This window comes from Sciurus carolinensis, unplaced genomic scaffold (assembly GCF_902686445.1).
Source record: "Sciurus carolinensis unplaced genomic scaffold, mSciCar1.2, whole genome shotgun sequence".
Taxonomy (NCBI): domain Eukaryota; kingdom Metazoa; phylum Chordata; class Mammalia; order Rodentia; family Sciuridae; genus Sciurus; species Sciurus carolinensis.
The window spans coordinates 389,211-413,864 of NW_025920129.1; the positions used below are offsets into that span (position 1 = coordinate 389,211).

The 24,654-nt window shown below is 32.0% G+C and overlaps 1 protein-coding gene and 1 pseudogene across 1 annotated transcript in view; both read left to right on the top strand.

Moving 5' to 3' along the window:
* Positions 1–24,654, top strand: part of LOC124974039 (prickle-like protein 2) — a 695,630-nt pseudogene that overhangs the window by 295,901 nt on the left and 375,075 nt on the right.
* Positions 1–24,654, top strand: part of LOC124974036 (sodium/hydrogen exchanger 2-like) — a 69,342-nt gene that overhangs the window by 10,511 nt on the left and 34,177 nt on the right. The window contains exons 4-5 of the mRNA XM_047537614.1: positions 10,411–10,628; positions 14,382–14,578. Of these exons, the coding sequence (XP_047393570.1) occupies positions 10,411–10,628; positions 14,382–14,578 (415 nt within the window). The remainder of the gene's footprint in view (positions 1–10,410; positions 10,629–14,381; positions 14,579–24,654) is intronic.

The following is a 24,654-nucleotide window of genomic DNA, read 5'->3' on the forward strand; positions in this document are numbered from 1 at the left end:
GTTCTGTAGTCAGACTGATGTGAGTACAAATCCCTGCTCTGATGTTCTAATTTTAGGTATGTAACTTAATCTCTCCAATTTGTAAAATGGGCATAAATAGTAATGCCTAACTTATGCAGTTGCTCTGAAGATTAAAAGTTAATGTCCATAAAGTGATGTGAATAGTGCTGATTATACAGGATGTGCTCAATGAATACTAGTGATTATTTTTATTGGGGGGGGGACGTCTATATGTATAACTATGAAACAGGACAGATGTTATAAAAGTTAAATTATAGTTGCAAATAAATTCTGAGTGAGGCAGACTTCACAGACTTTTGACTGGGTTAAAAAATGAGAGATTCGAGCAAGCAGAATTGTGGAAGGAGGCTATTTAAAGTAGTAATGCTTGATTTTTATAAAGCTAATTTCAAAGTTATAATTTTCCAAAGGAACTCAGTAAGTTATGAGTAGTTATTATCTGCAAAAATAATTTCCCTAAAAATTTCCACTCAAAAATAATTTGTAATTGCTATAATTCTTATTGGTTTTAGGTGGCTAGTTCTTCAGTTTTCTTGAAATCTATTGCTAAATAGATTTAGCATAGGGAAGAAAAGTTCAATAATTAATTAATGAAAGCCTGGTTGTAGTGGCATACACCCATAATCTGAGGGACTCAGGAGGTTAAGCAAAAGAATTCCAGGTTTGAGGCCAGCTTCATCAACTTAGGGAGGTTGTAAGATACTTAATGAGACCCATTCTCAAAATAAAAGATAAATAAATAAAAAGGACCAGGGATTTGGCTCAGTGGTTAAGCATCACTTGGTTCAATTCCCCAAATTAAAAAAAAAATTAGTGAAAATATTTAAGCAATTCTTCAATTTTCTTAGACTGATAGAAAAAGGATTAAAGAAGTCTTTAGAAGTGAATCCATTAGACTAACCACATTTATCTTTAAGGTTGAAGCCAATTATTCAAGTGTAATCAAAGGGAAAATGTTTAATTTTCATCTTGTATTTCCAAATTGATCTCAAATTGGTTTGATACAAAGAGACAAAATGATATGGCTAGAGGAGATGAAGTTGGTTGATGATGTTAAAACATTTTATGTCATAATTTTGCTCCAGTCTAATTTTTCATTTGATGAAACCAAAAGCAAAATGTCTATATCCAGCATTACAAGTTGCAAGGATATATAACTTAGTCTGGCATGACTTATTAGCTAAGTTTTGGGCTAAATAGGTTTTGTGTATGGGAGTACAATCACCAGTTATAACATTGACATCTTCAAATTCTAAATAATAGACTAAATAATAGACATCTCATTAATAAATACATGTTTTCAAGACGTTTCATACCTAATTCATTAGAAAACCAAAGTATGGCTTAGGACCATGTATTGTTCTGTGTTATAAATAAATTATAATTAGTCTTTGAGTTTGTAGTCAAATGATTCGTGCTTCATTTATACATGTAAATATGTATTCTTGAGATTAAGTCCCATAAACAAAACTGGATGAGGTGGATAAGCCTGGAGATGTTACAGTAAGAAGTTGAAGAATATACTTCTATAAATGAAATAACCATTGCACAAAAATTTATGTTTATGTTTTGTGTTTGATAAAATAGAATATTATACTTTACAATAAAATTATTTTAAATATGAAGAACTTATTTTTTTAAAAACTAAGAGTGAGATGGAAGAATGTTAGTGTTAGTGTAGTGGTTAAGATCATAGAACTTGAGATTAAACAGATATGGTTTTAAGTCCCAGCTCTACTATTTATTATCTGTGTGAACTTATTGTGAGTATCAAATGAGATACAAAGGACTTATCGTGTATCTTACAGTTTAAGATAGATCAATAAGTACATTATTATTTTCTGTTTCCTTTTCACCTATAATAATATGCAATATTTGTATTCTATTCAATGTAATCAATACAAATTTTGCTCATTTCTGCCATCTACATTTTCTGTTTATTATAGACTTGAATGGTGCTAAGACTGTCTATAATGTTGACAAACATATATGGGTTCTACTAAGTAACTGAAAGGAATTTTCATATGTGACATATGCATGCCCATTTAAAAATATTCAGAAAATTGAGATTTTAAAACAAATCATTTATAAACAAACATGGAAAGATAAAACCATAAGTAATATTTTTGTTAAGGATCTTTTCAGGAATTTTTCTATGTATTTATATAGCATTAAAAAACTTAGTGAAAAATCCATGACAAAAGAGAAGAGAAGGTTTATTAATTTCAGGGTAGCATGGCGCTGTTCACTTTTTTGGTCTCCTTTTTTAGAAATGGTGCATTATAATTATACACAATAGCGGGATTCATTGTTGTTTTTTATTCATACATACACAAAATAGGATAATATAATTTGGACAATTTCATTCCCCAGTACCTCTCCTTTCCTTCTTCTCCTCCTTTCCCTTCCTTAAGGCAATAGAAACATGATTATGGGCTGGGGAGATAACTCAGCTGGTAGAGTGCTTGCCTCGCCAGCACAAGGCCCTGAGTTCGATCCCCAGTACCGCAAAAAAAAAATAAATAAATAAAATAGAAACATGATTATATTTCCATAAAGTATTGCATCAGAGTGATATTTCTCCAGTTGAGTGGCTTGACTATGCAAAGACCTATAAAGGCCATCCCTCCTGAGTTCCTGAGATTGGTGGCTTTATTTTTTTCTCTTATTACTGGAAAACACTTGGTTTATTATAATTTTTTATTACACAAATTTTATTTTTGACAAGTACTTTTATTTTTTAGCTGGTAGATTAAAGTGCTTATGAATTTCTATGAGTTATAACCCAATGCAACCACTATTTTTTTAACATTGGGTTTAAGGATTTTTTGACAAATTCTTTCCCCCTCTCAACCCTCAGGTTATGATGTAATAGCAATCTGGTTAAAATTAAATTTGAATTATATACATATACATATATATAAACATATACATATATACATACATATTCATATTGACTTCAAGACTTTTTATCCACAGATTAAAACCTTATTAACGTAGAAGCACATGAATTCCCAGTTTCACAATGATTTATATGTAAATAATCAATTGCTGCATTTATCTTTAATGTGCTGGCAAACTGAATATATATTCAGGTCATTGTCTGATTTATTGTCTGATTTTAGTTGTGTACTGATAATAACCTGGTGTGTGCCCAGGCTGTTTCCTTTACACTTCTTACTTACTCTTCTTCAAAAACTAAAAGCAGAAGTGAAAATTAGTACAAACCTAATAGGTGAAAGGAAACTTGTGGATCATTTAACACAATCCCCTCATTTTTTCAGATGAGGAAATTGATGCCCAGAATGATGAAATGATGTGCAGATGATTACATAGTAGATTTTTCCCACACAGTAGCATAACACATTCATTTCAACATCTAAGAAAGTCTTTCACTTTTAAAGAGTCCCAGAGTAGAGCAATCACTTATGAAGTCATCTATTTTTTTAAAATTTTGCTGTTTCAAAAAACATGTAATAACAATTCAGTTCACGAGTGTTAAGTATATTCACATTTAGCTATCCTTTCTTTCTTAAATCATCTTTTTCAGACTAAAACCCATACCATTTTAATAAATTTCTCAGTTTTTTTTTTACTCTTGGAATGACAGTTCTAAGGTGTAAAGCAGTAAAAAATGTATGGGAGTTGGTAAATTTGTGCCTTATCAAAATATGGAATCCTAACAAATACAATGTAAAATTATACTTAAAAGGCAAAAGATAAACTGCTGTATAAATCGTAGCCAGATACGTTGAAGAAGGTCATTATCTCTTATTTTTGATATACTAAAGAAAGATATTCTTTGCAGAGTCCATATGAATTAATATTTTGTTTAATACATTTTTGCATATTTTCCTTGCAAGTTAATTTCTATGTCTTTCAATAAATTTTAACATCATTATGAATCCATCATGAAGATATTTCACTTGACTTTCCATTATAGAAGCCTAGGAAAAACAAATATTGATTGGTTATTAATATACAGAAGAGGAACCTTTAAGAAATAGCTTTAGTATTTCAAAGATGCTTTCCAAAGAGATACTCTAATTTTCTCACTTAGCTTCATTTTTTTACTTCTGTCATTAGGAATCTATTTGGGTTGTAGTATAGACAGTCAAATTGACTGGGATTAACAGAGATTAGAATGGATTTCAATGAATAATTTCAAATTACACTTTACTTCAAACAACAAACATGTTTTTTGAACTTCTACTGTATGCTTAGGGCTATTCTCACTGTTGTAGGAGATATAAGAAAATTTTAAAACAAGATTATTCCTTTCAGAGATTTAAAAATTTACCTAATGAGGTAAAACCATGATTACATTAAATTATAGGTTGATAACAAAGGAGGATAGCAAACAATGCCTATAACAACTAAGAACATTTAACTACCTTAATGTCTGAACTTGGGATACAGTGCTTGTGGAAAAGGGGGGGGGGGGTTGAAAATTACAGGAAAAAGAAAAAGTCGGTAAGTAGAAAAGTTAAAAGAGATGCTGACTTCATGGTTCCCTCAACACTAAAAATCTAAAGGCTGTAGACTTTTCTTTCTATTTCTCTTGCTTTTCATAACAACACATTTTAATCTTCAATGACATTACATGCTACAGACTTGTAATTCATGTTAGCTACTTTAGGCTTTTATGGAAATTTGTAACCAGCTATTCATTAAGTCCTCCAGTAAATGGCTAAGAAGCACTTTTCTTCTTTAATCTTTTGCATGTGTAAGCACATTCTTATAAATCTCCAATCCCTGGGGTTGTGAATTCCTGTAGGGCAGTGATAATACCTTTTGGATTTTTCTTTTTTATTCATTAACTTGCTAATTATACTCAAAAAGTATTAATTGAAGATATGTTTGATTTATTTATTATCGGTATTATTTGTCTTAGTTGTGCCCCACAGGGAAAATTAGACTGGAAGAATATTTCTGGGACTGGTAGAAATATTATCTTGTAGCTTGACTAAATGGCTAGTATCCCAAGATACAGTTCTTGGTGCTACATAAAAAAGTGCAGAGATACAACCTCTTTTTTTAACTATGAAAGCTTGTTGATACATTAACACTATGTAGTAATGGTGAAATAAATAAAAGGTCTAGATTCATGGCTTAATAAATGGTCTTAAAAAAATCATTTCCAAGTTTCTTTAAAATCCTAATTATAACAGTTAAAAATTCTCTATTGTTAGAATTTGATTTTTAAATGGCTTTAATTTAAAAAAATAACAATCTACTTTAAAAAATGTTACTGAAATAAAACGTTCAAATTCCATACAGAATAAAAAAGGAATAAAAAGGAAAAAGGGGCAAACAAAGGTCTGAAATTGATGAATAAAATTTCCATGTTATAAAGAAATAGGTAGGGATAGGAAACCTTGTGAAGTAAATGAGAATTATTGTCAAATTAGAGAATGGGGAGTACAGTAGTACTAATAGCCAATTTTGACTTACTCAGGCATATATCTTTTGCTTTGAGGGAGAACTTTATGACCCTATCTGATTATTATTGGTGATTGACAAGAAGACCTTTTCTGATAGGTGTTTCAAATTATGGATTCTAGTTGTAGCTATTATCCAGAAAGGTGAATAGTTACAACTGGATTTTGTATCAATTTACTATTGTATCACATAAATTTTATTGTATGAAGACAAATGATAAGATGTGAATAATATACAAACTAAAACATACCAGGAAAATTTGTGTCAACTATTTCACCATAAATTTTGTTGTGTTTATCACTTTCATCTTTATTCTGGAGTGCTTACAGTAACATTTTTGTTAGAAGAATATTAAGAACTTAAATTTTTTTTTTTTTGATATCAGGGATTGTGCCCGGAGCCACTTAACCACTGAGCCACATCCCCAGCCAGGATTATATTATATTTTAGTTTTTATTCATTTGAGACAGGGTCTCACTAAGTTGCTGAGTGAATTTGCAATCCTGCTACCTCAGCCTACCAAGTTGCTGAGATTACAGGTGTGTTCCACCGTGCCAGGCAAGAACTTTTTAAAATTTGAAATATATGCATATCTATTTAGGGAAATTTTGTATATTTTAATGAAATGAAATTATATAATACAAATACCACAAACTCTGGAGTCAGTCAGAGCTAGGCTCAAATAGCTGCTGTGTAAAATGCTTGTTGTTCTATACTGGACCAGTATATGTTTTTGCAGTTTATGTATTATTATGAGGTTATTGTGAGGATTTCATGTAGTAATGTATGAAAAGTAATTGTAATATAATTGACATTCAAATATTAGCATCTTCAAATATTTTGTTAGTGATGTGATTTCTTTCATTAGCTGTTGTTTCCCTGGCTATATGAAATGATCAAATCATTTCTGATTTTATTAATTGATTTGTCTTCTTCGCCTCTCTAAATCCTTTTTGTTTGTGGGAATATTTTTACATATGAACTAGAAATGACCTAAAAGGGGAGCACAAAACAATGAATACTTCATTTTTATTTAATCTGGCAACTGAAGGTGTGCATGTGTAGTGTGTCTATACTTAGAAAACAAAATAGAAAGAAAAATATAACTAATCTTTGAAATAATCAGCATACATGCAAATTATATTTCGGCTTGATATATGTACATTCAGGGTGATGTCATGTCACCTTAGATTATAAACTGATTAAAAACAGGAACCACACCATGGGAAGATCACATAATACACCATATTTCTCAAGAAGTATTAAACTTATGCAATTGGAAATTGCCTAAGAACAGGTGTGAGTGTGCAATCATAGTTCATTTATTATGGAAATAATATAGTCTTGGTATTATTTTAATTTCTTAACTTCTTTAAGACATTCAAAGCTGAAAACAAAGAAATATCAGACACTGGGAAGCATATAGTATTTCATGAATTTCAGCAGATGATCAATGTTAAACTTGTTTCCTGAGGATTACATTATACCATTAACTCAAACAATCAGAAATTGACCTGAGGGAGAGAACATATTTAGATGCTGAACTGTTTTAATTTTTTCCAGAATATAAAATGAGAATAAAATCTGCATGGTAACAGGAGCAAAACAAGAAATTGAATATAACTATCAAGTCACCAAATGTTATTTATTATAAGATATTATTTAATAAGAAAAACAAAGGGAAAAGGAAAGGGGGATTCCATCAAAACAGAATAAAGATCAGTGAAATAGAGGAAGAGGGTTGAGAGAGAAGGAGGATTGATGGGATAAGGAAAGAACAGTTGAATGAATCTGACCTAACTTTCCTATATATATGAATACATCACAGTGAATCTCACCATCATGTACATCCACAATAAATTAATAAAAAGAAACTATGGGTAAATGGCAGAAAGATCAGTACAGTAGAGGGAATGGAATGGGGGAGAGGGAGAAGGAAAGGAAAATGGGAAGTACTGGGAACAGAATTAGAGAAAATTATATTCTCTGCTTTTATAATTGTCAAATTGAATTCTAATGTTATGTATAGTTAAAAAGAACCAATAAAAATATTATTTACCAGTGAAAATAACAAGGACATGTATTCTCTTGGCATTAGTTAGCTTTTGACAATTTACTTAAAGTGTTTGGGACCTACATAATTTTTAGATATTTTTATCACATAGGAATTTTAAAATATAAAAATACAAAATTGTTCATGAGACAAATTTATAACAAACTCAGTTCTTGCCTTCAAAATTTGCACATAGAACTACAATTTCCAGCAAACAAATCTGTAACAAATTGAGAGCAGATAATAGACTATCACATTTTAAAAATACTGTTTAATAATTAATTAAGATTATTTACTTTGTGCTGGGGCTGTAGCTCAGTGGCGGAGTGCTTGCCCAGCATGTGTGAGGCACTAGGTTTGATCCTTAGTGCAGCTTGAAAATAAATAAAATGAAATAATTATTTTAAAAAAGCATTTAAAAAGATTATCTACTTTAATTAGCTAAGATTAAAATGAAAATAGTCCATGTAAGGGCATGTGAAAATTATATCCTGAAACACTGGACATCAAAATGAAAGCTTTCAGTTATTGGGAAAATCCCAAACGGTTTAAAGAATAAAGAAGCAACATTAGGTAACAATGGCAGGAGAGAGTGTTCTTTATTACTAAGCTGATTAGAGAGAAAATACAATTTGACAGATAAAACTACATATATTAGTAATGATTTGATTTTAAGTATAAGAAATTATTTGATTTTAAGTATAGGCAATACTTTGAAATAATGCCTTCAAAAATTGAAATAATCATCAGAAAATGTCTTTTTTAAAAAATTTGGTTTGAGGAAAAAAGAAAGGAAACACTAGAGAAATTTGTTATCTTCTTCTCTTCCTTCTCTTTTTTCCAGCATGGAATAGCCACCAATTGTTTTGGTGGTACTGGGGGTTGAACCCAGGGTGATTTACCACTGAACTACATTCCCAGTCCTTTCTTATTTTTATTTTAGTTAAGTTGCTGAGGGTCTGTCTAGGTTCCAGTACTGGCTTTGAACTTGTGATCATCTCACCTGAGCCTCTGGGGTCACTGGGGTTATAGGCAACCACTCACCACCAATGTTTCTTTAAAAGAAGTAGTGGGAGAATTTCTATTGGGCTGATAATGAATATCAGAAAATTTCAGCATTCAACTAATGAAAGGAAATAGAGAAAAGCAAGTCAGGTAGGAAATGTAACTAACTTTCAAGAAATTGAAAAGCAAAACATCATGTTGGTTGAACATGCTACACATGAAAAGTATTAAACAAAAATCACAAAATAAATACCTTGCATGTATTTGAAATATATATTCAGGTGGTTAAGTGCATGGAATCTAGAGGCAGATCTGGAAACAACTCTGCAGCTTACTGTCTTGAGCAAGGTATTTAATCTTCATGACTCATTTATTTCTTGCATGGAGATAGTGTCTATTTCATAATGGTGGAAATGAGAGTTTGAGAAAAAATAGATAAAAAAATAGATAAAATAGATGAAACATATCATAAAAATTAACCACTGAAGAAATATTGGTTATAATTGTATATAAATAGGTATATGTATGTCAAAATATGAACTAAATTTGTCAAATGGTCTTTTTAAATCATTAATAACCTTAAGTCAGTTAGACTCTAAGTGAAATTCATGGGTTTAAATTGAGTGGAGCAATACCAGAGAACCTGCAGTAACTTTAAGGAAAAATGTCAATAAAATACTACTGTTTTTAAAGAAGTATAGGAGAAGTGCCTTGATTTCTTCTTAGGGATTAAACCTGAGCCTCTCTGCTTTGTGAGTGTGGACTTTAGTATGGGTGAAACTTAAACCTAGTTCTTTGCAGAAGATCTCTGCTTCACCTACTATTTTCGGTTTTATATAGGGTGATCTTTTCATTTCCAGGGTATATTTCAAGGGTAGATTAGTTTACACTAAGGATTAAGAACCTATGTTTTTATATCCCAGAATTGTCATATTACAAGGTTTAGTTGTTTGTTGGCTGGTCCTGTGCAAATCTACAGTTGACCTATAGGTTAGTTAGTCTGATCCCCAGATCTCTCCTTTGGCATTATGACTCTTCTGGTTTTTAATGTGAGTCATTTTCTGGGATTTTCACATTTTAAAAAAGGTTATACTACAGGTGGCAGAATGTCTTCACTGTAGTTTCTGACATCAGTGTAGATATGTGAATGACTATCACTCTTTGACACACCTTCAGTAAAGAATTATTTAAAAATAATTTAGTATGAGGAACTGACAGATTTTTGTTCATTTTGTGTACAATGTTCTCTCTACCCCTGTCCCTTGCTGCCCCTCCCCAAGTTCTTATACAAATACCTTCTCCCTCAATGAAAAAGAAAAAGAAGAAAACATTGCAGGAAAGAAACCATTTTGGTGAATGGAAAGGTGTGTTGTAATGATCTTGAGAAAGACTAGAAAGGCTTACTAAACAGGAGGATAAAAGCATAATTTTGAAAATATGGTGGATAGAATAAAATAGTTAAAACATCCCTGAGCATAGAATATTATTTTTATTAATAACACTGTATCACTTTAGAATCTATAAGGATAAAGTTTTTATTCTTAATATTTACCTCTTAGTTGTTTGCCATCAACTAATGATTAGTATCTGTCAGTATAATCTTATTTAAGGAGGAGATATTAGACAATGTTAAAGATGATAAAGCAGGCAGCTTGTTCTCAGCACACAAAAGGACATAGAAATTGTCACTTATTTTCAAAATTAAATATTTGATAGTCTTAGAAATGTTATTGTCTAAATTTTGGAAACCGGTGTGTTTTTTATATTCTGTAACACAGTAAGTCATTTTGAGTAACAGAAATCCTGATTCTTCAATAATGTTCATATGATCACTTTCCCTTATAGTTAAATGCAAGTGTTACTCTCACACATTATTTTTCCTTCTTTAGAATTATCACCTGTGCTATGAGCATGAAACGCTATGTGGAAGCTAACATTTCTCAGAAGTCCCATACTACTATCAAGTATTTTATGAAGATGTGGAGCAGTGTTAGTGACACTCTTATCTTCATCTTCCTTGGTGTTTCGACCATTGGAAATAACCATGAATGGAATTGGCCTTACATTTGTTTCACTGTATTTTTTTGTCTTATATGGAGAGCATTAGGTATGGTGAATGTTATTGCTTACATAAAATTATGCTGAATAAACTTCAGATTTTATTAGAAGCAGAGGATTAAAAAATTTAAATGTGCTTATTTTCTATACTTCTATGGGTAAATTCTTATATATTATCGGTTATGTAGGAAGTATTTAGTAGCAATATTAAGAAACAGGCTATGGAAATAGACTACCTGAATTCAAATTCTAGTTTTATTCTTGAACCTTGTGGCTTTGACAAAATTATACAATCATTCTAGGCCTTAGCTTCTTCAACTTTAAAATGGAAGTGGCATTGGCACTACCAAATTCTGCCAGCTATTATAAGAATTACATGAGTTAATCCAAAAAAGTTAGCACAGAGCAAGGTATATTAAAAGCTATCAGTAAATGTTAGTTTTTACTACTACTAACCATTGCTGAAGCTTCAGCAGTGAAGCTGAATATTATTAGTAAAAATAACACTATAATATGGAATAATATAACAAAATACACATGCTCCAAGAAATACTACTAAGAATTTGTACCCAATACTACTACTATTGCTAGGGTTAAAGCTGAGCAGTTTTTATGATTCTTTTCTTTCTGAGTATTTACATCTGCCAGCCTCATCTCAAATTACAAAGAAAGAATAAAAGTCACCTACAGCCTTCTGCACTGTTGTTTTAACTTCTCATTATTTCATGGACACAAGGAACATGTTGATAACATTCTCATCAGTGCTATTGAAGGACTGGCTATGGCATGGGGAATGTTGACTATAGCAGGCAAATATATACATTCTTTATCTTTTACTGAAACCCTAATGGAGGTTGAGTGACATCTAGTGTCCTCCGAAGTCCTACCTACTATATGACTTTACTGTTGTGTGCAACTAAACTCTTCTCAGTTCAATCCTTATATTAAAAATTACCATTTGTACTGAGGCAAAATATGCATGTATAGTATATTTTTCATTCTAAAATCATCACACCTTCATTGCTGGTTGAACTGAGATTTCTCTTTAATCTCATGGTTTATAGTCTTCATAGGAATTCAGTTTATATTTTATCATCTTTTCTTGACATTTATGTCCCCAACTCCACAAATATTGTAGACTTTTTTGTTAGAGGCTATGAAACTTACTTTAACAATACTGAGAGGCATATTAGGAAAATTGTAGAGGGTTTCAAGGATGAATAATGAGGGAGGCCAGCATATGCTTTATTATCCATTAAAATGTGTTTAGGTTGGACATTAATGGTGAAATTATCAGGTGAATGTCATACAGGTTCACAAAGGCTAGTTATATCTTAGTCTAGCCCACTGGGAAATCTCATTAGGGTTTTAAAATGTTCTTTTTTTAAAAAAAAATCTAAACATCTTTTAAGATAAAATCAGTTTTAAAAAATCTACTCTATGTCCATATGCTATGATTAAAGCTCACAGGAAAGAAAACAATGCCAAGGATAAGTGAGAATGTTTTGTTCTCTAAAAGATTAACACCTAGCAAAAGCTAGAACTAGAAAAGAAAGTCAGTACTTTTATGGATTTGTACATATTTATTTCTGTGAAAATTCAGAAGGAAAAAACAGATTCTGTTTCTAATATTATCTTATTTCTGAACTATAATATGTACATAATTACTGCATCTAGTATGAGGAGACATGTAAAGAAATGCATATTACAACATAATCAGTGAGGTATTTGTAATTACATAAACTTGGCATCACAATTTGATTTAATGCTGTGCCTAGAAAATATGGAAGTGGTAAGCTGTAGGCCATGTTCTCTTTTCCCTTTGGACATTAATTATATTAAATGTTTTGTTTTCAAGTCTATTAAATTACAAGTTTCAGTAGTTGGTACATCAGAATATTATTCTTTTTGGTTTGGGGGCCTATATAGGATAAGTAAAAAGCAAAACTAAAATATCAGGATCCTGTTAACATTTGATTAGTTGAAGAAATATACCTAAGTTGACTTACTGCAGTTTGACTGAAAGTGTGCTAGATTACTTGTTCACTTAGCCAAAATTGTAATTTGGTTCAAAATAATTATAGTGTCACTAGATTTCAGTTCTGATAATTTTAATACAGAATAAGAATGATTGTGTGTATTATTATATAGGTTTACACATTTATTGGAATAGCTAAATGTTCAATAGTAGTGGATTGGTTAAAATCAACTACTAGGAAAATAATAATATAAACATAATCATGTGGATTTGGAAAGTTTTATTCCAAAGTATTAGCAATAGTTTTCTTAGAATGGATGGGATTATGGGTATTATGTACTTTTTTGCACATTTGCATTTTTCTCTGAGAGCTCCTTCTTCTTCTGTAGTAACAAAAAAGTGAATTAAAAGAACTAAAAAGAATTAAACAATAAAAAAAAAGTAACGTCCTGGACTTTTGAGAGAATTTAGCTTTTATTTTCATCATATCTATTCTAATGACTTGACTGTATTTTCATTTCAACATGTAAAATATTTAAATTTGATTAACATGTTTTAAAAAATGGAAAGACATACAGTATTTGATCATTCACAAAGGGTTGCAAATCAACCACATTGCACCTTAAATTGCTACACTCAAAGGCAGAGAATCTGGGATATTTTTAACCTAAATCAATTCAGTCAAAACTGTCTGTTTGACAACTTATTTCAGCTCAAATTTTGGGTTAGATTCTCTACTTTCCACTAACAGAGTGTGAAAGAAGGGGAGAATTAGAGGAATTGGATGGAATTATATTCCATGCTTGTATAATTATGTCAGAATAAACTCCAATATTATGTATTAATGTAATAAATTATTTAAAATTTGCATAAAATAATCTCTATTTTCAATACACCTGGTCAAGGGATCTTGTATTATCTTTCTGGTCTTGAAATAAATCATTTGATAAATCTATGTACAAAAAATGTTCAAGATGTACTGCATATTGAAAGGAGAAGGAAAAGGAGTGATGTATAATTCAAGTATAGTAGCATGTAACATCACTAGAGGTTAGATCTGTGGGACAATGATTTCACTAGTGTATCAAATTGTATTGGTACATGACCTAATATTTCTATCTTGGCTAAAGTTAGATTTTGAGATGAAATCAAGTTTAAGTAATTAAAAACTTTAGCTGAGGGTCTCAGAACCCTGAACCCTAGGTGGATGTTGAAAAAAAAAAAAACCACCTTTATTGAAAGTCTTGAACTATATGGAATTATTGCACAGGTCACATTCTTTAGCTTTTAGTTCATTAGCTTGTATCAGCTCAGTAGTATTTATAAGACTGAATAGAAATGTCACATTTTGTTTGTGGAGATTGCTTTTGCTGAGTATTCTAGCGAATACTTGTGGGTCCAAGAAAAACAATTGTTTTGCCTACATTCAAAAAAACAAGAACAATCAAAATCATAAAGCAAAATACAGGGGCTAGGGTTGTGGCTCAGTGGTAGAGCACTTGCCTAGCATTTCAGCATGACATAAAAACAAATACATAAAAATGAAGTTCATCCACAACCAAAAACAAACAACAATGACAACAACAACAACAACAACATATATATAAACCAAAATACAATCAAAACAAAATGCAGCTATTTAAAGAAAACTCCCTGAAAATAATTTTATGAAATAAACCTTTAAGTGGCTTAGTTTGTTTTTCAATTATTGATGACAAGTCCTTAGAATTCTAAACTAGTTCAAAACCAATTTATTATAACATATTCCTAGCATTTTTTCTGTTGATTAATTAGCCCCTCTCCTCTTTTTATTGAAATATTTAGGAGTTCTTGTGTTGACATTCTTCGTGAGCAAGTATCATATGAATACAGTCACCAGAAAGGACCAGTTTATTATAGCCTATGGGGGACTTAGGGGAGCAATCTGCTTCTCCCTTGTTTTCCTGCTCCCAGAATTTTCCAGAAAGAAGCTCTTCATTGCAGCAACCACAGTTGTTATCCTCTTTACTGTTTTTGTACAGGTAAACAAACTATTAAATTAGTACAATTTGAAGTCCTCCAATCAGATATATTAAAAAAACAAGACCAACATTCTCTATTAGGTCCTCGAAATGAGGTATTTTAGACTTAAGAAAGACAAAGTATGTGAAATAACTTCTACCATAGCTAAAACTGGAGTTTTACAGTATCTGAGGTGAAATTTACTTTAAGTCAATAGGGGAATAGTAGGATGCAGCATTTGTTCAAGTGACTGACAACTAATGATTTTACAATATATACTATACATTGAGTTTTAGCAACTTAAAATGGTAAGGTTGGAGTTAAGAGCAGATGGGGATATAAATAAAATATTTTAGGATTTTAATTCTAAGAAAAATTTTCTCTTATATTACCCTTTGGCCTATGCACATGATCGTTTGTCTTAAATTCTAGTTCCATTTGTTTTAGTTTTGCAGTTAGTCTAAAGACTCTTAGAAAAAATGTCTAAAAATATATTCATTTGCTAAATGGTATTGTATATGATGATTTGGCAAATTGTTTTTATTTACTACAATAATGATGGTGGATATTTCTCTGTGTGCATGTGTATGTGTATGTGTGCTAGGGGTAAGGCAAGTCAGGAAACCTGAGTTTAGTAGGACTTCCTTTTAATTTTTCTTTAAGTTTGTAGTTTAGTTGATACATAAAAACAATAATTATATATATTAATGGAGTGACAAATTAGTTTTCAGTACATATATACATTGTGTAATGTTTAAATCAGGTTAAACATATATGTTTTCTCAAATATTTAGCATTTGTTTATGGTAAAAACCTTCCAAATTTTTTCTTTCAACTTTGTGAAATAAAAGTACGTTTTTTTTAATCTATAGTCACCCTGCTGGTGCGATAGCACAACAGAACTTCTTACTGTAATTGAACAAAAATTGTACTCATTGATCAAATTTTCTAAAATCTCTCCAACCCTCCTATTCTCCCTAGCCTTTGCTAATTACCATTCTATTCTCAGCTGCTATAAAAAATTATTAATTAGTTAATTTATTTATTTATGTTAAGGTGCTAATGATTGAACCCAAGTCCCATGCATGGTAGGCAACTGCTCTACCACTGAACTAAACCTCCTTCCCAGACGTAAATATTTCTAGATTCCACACATGCATGAAATCATGTAGCAATTGTCTTTCTGTGCCTGGGTTATTTCAATTAACATAATTATCTCTGGTTCCATCCATGTTGTTGCAAATTTTATCCTGTTTATGACCAAATAGTATTTCATCATATATATGTACCACATTTTCTTTATCTGTTCATCTATGGACAGATATTTTGAGTATTTCCATTTCTTGGCTATTGTAAATCATGCAGCAATTACCACAGGATGCAGATGGTTCTTCAACCACATTTCATTTCCTTTGGAAGTATATTCAGTAGTGGAATTGCAGAATTGCATGTTAATTAATTTTTTAATTAATTGAGGAACATCCATAATATTTTCCATAATAGTTTCAACTTCCATTTCAACCAACCCTTTTCTCCAGATCCTCACCAGCACTTTGTTGCCTTTAGACTTTATGAAAATAGCTAATCAGAGTGAGATATCACTCTGGCTGTTATATGAATTTCTCTGATGATTAGTGATGTTGAGCATTTTATATATATATTGCCCATTTATATGTCCCACTTTGGGAAATATCTATTTGGATTTATTTCCCATTTTTAAATGGTTATTTGGCTTTTCAACATTATTGGGACTTACGTAATCTAGGTGTCAACTCTTTCTTTGTTGGAAATTTTTCTTCATTCTATTGTTTATCTCTTAACTCTGTTAAGTGTTACTTTTGCTGTGCTGAGATTTTTAGTTTGAACTAATCCAATTTGTGTAATTTTGCTATTTTTTCTTGTGCTTTTGAGATCTTATCCTAAAAATCTTGGTGAACTCCAATAACCTGAAGGATTTTGCTTCTGTTTTCCTCTAGTACTTTCCAGTCTCACATCTTGCACTTAAAATATTTAATTTATTTTGAGTTGATTTAGGTAAATAGTGAGATATAAGGGTCTAATTTTATTCTTTTCTTTGTGGATATCCAATTTTTCCAGCACCAATTGTTGAAAAGATTATCTTTCTCCAATATCTGTTCTTGGAATCCTTGGGGAAAATCAATTCACTGTAGATTAAGTCTGGATTCTTATTCTGTTTTGTTGGTCTATGTATCTATATGAATTTCAATATAATGCAATTTTGATGACTGCAGCTTTGTAGTGTATTTTGAATTCAAGTAATATAATGCCTCCTGCTTAATCTTTTCCTCAGGATGACTTTGGCTGTTTGAAGTTTATTGAAGTACTTTATACATTTGGGTTTGTTGTTTCTAGTTTTGTGAAGAATGCAAATCATATCTTCATAGTGATTGCTTTAAATCTGCCAATCATTTTGGGTTATATGGATATAATATCAATATTGATTCCACCAATCTATGAACACAGGATGTATTTTTGGGTTCTCTTCAATTTCTTCCATTAATATCTTATAAATATAAAATATATTTTATATTTCTAAGTATTATATTATATATAAATATTTATATTTTAGGGCCAGGGATATAGCTCAGTTGGTAGAGTGCTTGCCGTGCAAGCATAGGGCCCTGGGTTCAAATCCCCAGCACTGCAAAAAAAAAATTATATTTTGTAGATATTGTACATGAGATTGCTTTATTGATTTCAGATAATCTGCTATTGGTATATAGCAACACTATCATTTTGTATATTGATTTTGTATCTTGCAACATTGATGAATTCATTTATTAGTTCTAATAGTTATTATTTCAGTGGAGTTGGGGTTTTCTCTATGTAGGATTACATAATCTGTAAGCAGTGACAATTTGACTTCTTTTCCAATTTATATGCTCTCAATTTCTTTCTCTTGTCTTATTGCTTAGGCTAGGACTTCTGCTGCTGCAGTCAATAAAAGTGATGAAGGTGGGCATAGTTTTTGTCACAATCTTAAAAAATTTTCAGTTTTTCTTCATTTACTAAGACATTTGCAGTATACCTGATTTCTTCAGTGCTTTTATTATGAAGAGATGATGCATATTATAAACTGTATTTTTTTCATCTATTCAGATGATCATATGGTTTTTTAAAAAAATTATTTGTTCTCATTAGTTATACATGACAATAGAATGCATTTTGTTACATAATATATAAATGGAGTATAACTTCTCATTCTTCTGGTTTTACACAATGTAGAATTATACTGGTCATGTAATCAAGTATGCACATAGGGTCATAATGTCCCATTCATTCTATTATCCTTTATAGCTATCATCATAACCCCTACCATTGGTCATATGGTCATTATTATTCATTTTGATGATGTAATATATCATGTTTATTGATTTATATATGCTGAATCATCCTTTCATCCCTAGGATGAATCCTGCTTGATCATGGTGAACAATATTTTTGATATGCTGTTATTGATTTACTCAAGTTCTTTCTTCATGATTCAATTATGATAAGGTGTAGGTATCCAGGAACTAGTCCATTTATTCTAGGTTGCCATTTTTGGGTGTATGGTTGTTTACAATAATATTTAATGATTCTTTGCATTTCTGTGGTGCTAGTTATGTCTTCCATGTCATCTCTGACTTTGAGTCATTTCTCTTTTTTCTTAGTCTAGCTAAGAGTTGATCAATATTATGTTTTTGAAAAGCTAGCCCTGTGTTTCATTGATCTTTTGTATTATATTTTAGCTTCCAGTGCATTTATTTCTGCTTAGATCTTTCAAAAAATGCTTTTATTGGTGCATTATAATTATACTTAATAATGGGGTTTATTGTGACATTCATATATGCACATAATGTAATCTATTCCATTTAATTCTCCAGCACTTTCCTTTTCCCTCACTCCTTTCCTCCCTCCCCCTTGATTCCTTTCCTCTACTCAGTTCATCTGCCTTTTATTTTTATGATATCCCCCTCTTTTTCATTCCACTTTTCTCTCTATGTTTTGCATGTGAGAAACATTCAAACCTTTTTTTTCAGAGTCTGGCTTACTTCAACTAGTATTATGTTCTCTAGTTCCATACATTTACCAGCAAATGACATGATTTCATTCTTTATGACTGGGTAGAACTCCATGGATGTTTTCTCTCATATGTGAAAGTGAGAAAGAAAAGAAAGAAAAGTGGGGGTGGATCTTATGAAAATCAAAGGGAGATCAGTAGAGGAAATGTACCAAGGGCTGGGAGATGGGGAGGGAGTTGGGAATTGCTGGTAGTGATATTGGCTAAATTATATTGTTATATTTTGTATATGTACCAAGAAATTCCATCATTATGTACAACTATAATGCATCAAGAAAAATATGGGAGAGAAAAAAGAAACTGCACTTAACACTCCATTTCCCCCCACACTTTAAATATTAAATATTCCATTTTACTTTCTATTTTGACTATCTCTTAACATTACTGGTTATTGAACCCAGGGTTGCTTTACCACTGAACTACATCCCCAGTCCTTTTCATTTTACTTTGACACAGAGTCTCATGAATTTCCCAGAGCTGGCTTTAAACTTGGTGTACTTCTGTCTCATCTTCTGGAGTAGCAGGGTTTGCAGGCCTGCACATATCTTAATGTTGTTACTATTAACTTTAATTGCGGTTTTGACTTTTTTAGTAAAGATATTGATTTATGCACCATATTCACAATATTAGGACATTCTGAAATTTCCTGTATGATTATTACCAGTGAATTTTCTACCTGTTTCTCCTTACTCATTAATGTTCCTTCCTCTTTTCTTTTTTTTTTTTTCATTTGAAGAACTACCTTTAGCATTTCTTGTAGAACAGCTATATTGAAGATTAATCTTGGTTTTTGTTCAGCTAGGAAGATCTTTATCTATCCTTAAATTTTAGAGGATGGTTTTGCTGGGTACAGTGTTCTTGTTTGGCAGGTTTATTTTTCCTTATGAATTACTAAAATCTCATGTCATTCTTTTGGCCCATAATGCTTCTGTTCTCATGTTTTTATCTCAGGTGAATTGGGGCCCTTTGATACTGTGTGTCTTTACTCTTGTAGCCATGAGAATATTCTTTTTAGAGCTAGATTATGAGCTATCTTGGGTAGACTTGGTAGTGTTAAATATGATTGGTGACCTTTAATCTTCTTGACTCTGGATATTTATATCATCTAGGTGTGGGAAATTTTCTGTTATTTCTTTTAATAAGATTTTTAAATTTTTGCATTCTCAAATTGCTCTTGAAACACAACAATGCAAATATTTTCTTTTAATAATGTCCCAATGGTCATCTAAGCTGTCTTCTTCATTCCTCTTTACCTTTTTTTCCTCTTTGACAGTGAATTTTCAAATACCCCATCTTCAAGTTCATTGATATTTTCTTCTGTTTGGTCTATCCTGCTATCAATGCTTTCTATCATATTTTTAATTTCACTGAGTGCATTTTTAGCTCCAGAATTTCTATTTGACTTTGCTAATACTATGATCCCTTTGTTAAATTTCTCTTTAAAGCATTAACATATTTTTACATTTTCCTCAAGTTCATTGAGTTCCCTTAAAATAGTTGTTTTAAACTCTCTGAGAGATCTCCCATATTATTTCTATCTGGTCAATTTCTGTCACACATTTTAATGATTAGATGAGATCATGATTTCCTGAAGGCTTTTGAGACTTTTTGGTGCACAATGATATCCAGGATTTGAAGGACTAGATATTTGTTCCAACCTTCCTAATCTGGCTTTGGTTGTGCCTGTCTCTCTGGAAATTCTAAGTAGGCTGCTTACTTTCTCTGAGTCTGTTTTTACTTCCACAATTTTAGCACGGGCAGATGCCCAGGTGCACCTTTCCTTGAACTATCTCTTGGTTTATTTTCACTATCTCAATACTAGAGGGTGATCCAAACCCAGATTTATTTTTTTCATTTGTTCTTCTTAGATGTACATGACAGAAGAGTGTATTTTGACATATTATACATACATGGAGCATAACTTACTCAAATTAGGATCCTATTCTTGTGGTTGTGCATGATATGGAGTTTCACTGTTGGTGTATTTACATATGAACATAGGAAAGTTATGTCAGATTCATTTTATTGTCTTTCCTATTCCTATCCCAAGTCCCTTTCCTTCATTCTCCTTTGTCTAATCCACTGAAGTTGAGGTTTATTCTTATTCCATAGTTGATTTGTTTTTCAGGATGAACCTGGAGATTTTCAGGAAGAATAGTTCATCCCCATTTACCTCTTCCTGGGACTGGAGTAGGCCTAAAGATCTAGTTTGCAGTCATCAGTCTAATCAGGCACTATAGAATTCTGGACAGAATCATTGTGGATGGACAAGCCCCAGGTTGCCATGCCATGCTTATGGCCACCAATGCTGCTAACTTTGTCAAATCCTGATCCCACAGACCACTAAGGCCAGTGAAGCACTGGAGAAGTGTCAAGGCCCATAGTACTATGGGTTTGCTATTGCTGAAATGAACTCATGGCCCAAGAGTGCTTCAACCAGCCACAGGTGAGGATACCTCGAATAGAAGTCTGATGAATTGGGACCACATATCTTCACCTGGCACTGGTGCTGTTCCAGAGGCTCCATCCACAGGCAGGCCTAGGTATGGGAGTTGTTGGGTTTTGACCGTTGTTGTTTCATCAATCCAACACTAAGTTTCGGGGCAAAATCTTGTGTTTACTACCCTGCACTACCCCCATCAAATGGAGTCTTGCATCATTCTGTGATGCCCAAGATTGGAGTAGTATAAGTGAATTCAGTCCTTTGACCCTAAGAGTTGATGCTAGGCTGGATCCAACTGAGTCTTACAGCTACAATGACCTGCACAGTACCAGAAGCGCAGCAAATATCACATCACAACTGCTGGTTATATGGGTCAAAACCTGAGTTCATCCCACTAGCACACAGGTCTCTGCCTGGTGCTGGTATAGTTCTAGAGCTCTATCTGCAAGTATTAGCCCTGCAATAGCTGTGTTGCCAAAGTTGGAGACAGGTGGTAGTCAGTCCCTTTCCACCAGGGGTTATTCTAAGATGAATTATACTTAGTCTCACTGCAGTAGGGATCTGCAGCATTGGGGAAGGCATGTATACATGCACCGAATCCAGTATACAGTGATATAGGACAAAACTCAAGTCTGTCCCACCAGTGAACAGGTCTCTACCTCATGCTGGGGTCAGTCTAGATGTCCATTAACTCTGTCCCAAATACAGGACCTTTGGTTTCTACCAGATGCTGGGTCTCACTCTGGTGGGTTTGGTACTGGGTTTAAAGACTAAAGCTTTGACTTAATTCCCTCTCCCTCCCTCAAAAGGAATCTCTCTCTCTCTCCATTGCACTAAAGTTTGGTAAGGAGGGGCAGTATTTGAACTCCTACCTTATTGCCTTCTTCAATGCATATATCTTCTGTCTTATACTAGAAAACAGGCACTATGATTTTTTGGCTGGCTTACTTAGCTCTTAAGAAGATGGTTTTGTATAAAATTGCAATACAACTTGGTGTGTCACTTTGGAGACCATTGTCAGAGTATCTTAGTTGCTATCTTGCTCTGCCCACCCAACATCCCTTTATAAATAATTATTCCTCTAAAATGAATGAGATAAATACTTAGTTATTAAGCTTTTAAGTAAATACTTTAAAATTCAACACTTATTTTTTCTTATTTTAAAATTAATTATTTATATTAAACTTGTCCCCTCAAACTTATTTTTTTAAGGAGAAACTTGAACTGGCCTTCAACTTAATGTATGTGTCAGATAGTAAAATATCACTTCAAAATGCAAACCAGGTTAATGATTTAATTTCCATTTCCCCAACCTTTCAAAATTCTCTCATTATAATTTGTCCACACATTCATATTCTTCTCTAATTTTATATTTCCTCCATGTATTTAAATGCATCCCTCTCTCAGTGACCTTATCATTTTACATTTACAATTTCCCTCTTTGAAATAATTACATTATTTATTTTAAGACTTTGATCAGGCAATTTTGGTGAGGTTCACGTGTTTTGAGTAGATAAGGGATGATGATTGTATTCAGACATTGCGCAATAGAGAATCTTTCATGTCATTACACTACCATCTAGTGGTTAAAATATTTACAGAAACTTTCATTTTGTTTAAGAATTAAAGCCCATCAACAAAATATGGTTTTGTGTTTCATTCTACTTATCAGTGTTTGGTGAATTGTCATGATGTGTTTCAGGTAGTTAGTGCCATCAGTAGAATATTTCTTTTGAATTTTTGTCTCTGACATAGTGGAAAATACTGTGTAAACATTCATTCATTTTATCCTTGGTTCTTCTTCTGGTGAGAAAAAGGACAATATTTGAAATCAGAAGAGCTGATTTATTTTTCCTCTCATTCTGGGGATTGAACCCAGGGCTTGACCCATGTCAAGGTACATCCCTAGCCCAGAAGAGCTGAGTTCTAATCACAACTTCATTCCCGATTAGTCTTCTAATTTTACATGTCACTGTTTATTCAATATCCTTATTTATAGAAAGATTATACAAGGTCTGTATTTCAGGGTTGCACTATTATAAAGTTTAAATAATGACATAATGGTAATATAAATTTTAAACTTACATTTATATAATAGTGTTTATATATTAATACAAACATTTATAAGTTATTATTTTTATTATTCTTGTGATTGAGTGAACTCTAGAAAATTTTCTTCACATGCTGTCTCCTGTTATTACTTCCACTTAATTGAGGTCTGGATTATATTCTTATTATTTCACAAATTTGTTCCTGCTGAAGCTTCCACTGACATCTGTATTTTCAAGTTAGGCTACTGTATTTTTTTCCCGAGTATTAAGCAACTTGTTAGCAGAGATTGTTTCATTCAGTGGATTACTCCTATTTTCTTTAAATACCCTCTTTTGCTTTTCTTGCCATCACACCTTCCAAGGAATTTTTTTCCCCTGTGGGCAATTTTGAGTTTTCTTTGCAGGTTGATTCTCCTCCACTGGAGCTCTAAAAGTTAGAATTCTCCAGAATTGGATTCTGAATATTCTATTATCACTACACTTTTTTTAAGTGGCATACTCATTCTAATAACTTCAAACACAATATAAATTCTGATGGTTTCCAAATGTCTGTTTCTGGTCCATACATCTACACTGAAGTCCAGATATTCAACTACTGTTAAACAATTCCAATTTGATGTCTCCATCCATATATATGGTCCCCCCCCCTCAGGAAATGGCACTGGCATCCACTGATTAACTAAATCAAGAAATGTAAATGCATCTTTGATTCATTCCTTTTTAAATTTCTCCCATTAAGTCCTGTGATTACTAATACTTAAATAAATCTCAATGTTTTTATTTTTTAAAATTTCCAAGCATACAAGATCATGTTAATAATTTTGATTTATGATAGACTAGAATTATTCATCTATACATAGCTTGCTTATTTACATATTTTTAATATAATTTTAAAATTTGTGGCGAGAGCACTTAACATTAAATCTACCCTATTAACAAATGTTTAAGTGCTTAATACAGTATTGTTAATATAGGCAAAATTTTGTACATCAAATCTCTAGAATTTATTTATCTTGAAATACATTTATCAATCAAGCTTCTGGTAGCTACCATTCTGCTCTCTCTTATGAGTTTGACTGTTGTTGAATTTTCTTGGTCATTCTGTGACTATGCTAATTTCACTTAGCATACTGCCCTCCAGGTTTTTCTGTATCATCAGATATGGGAGGATTTCCTTCTTTTTAAGATCAGATAAAATTCCAATATATGTATACACAGTACCACATTTTCTTTTTTCATCCATTGATGAACATGTGTTGTTTCTGTATCTTACTCTTTTGTGAATGATGTTGTTATGAAGATGGAAATGTAGATACCACATTGAGATCCTGATTTCAATTCTTTTGGATTCATATCCAGAAGGGGGTATTCTGGATTATATAGTGCTTTAGTGTTTAATTTTATGAGGAATTTGCAATAATATTTTCCATAGAAGTCGCACCAATTCAATTGCCCCCAATAGTGTATGCACACAGGTTCCAATTTCTCCATATCCTTACCAGCATACATCATCTTTTA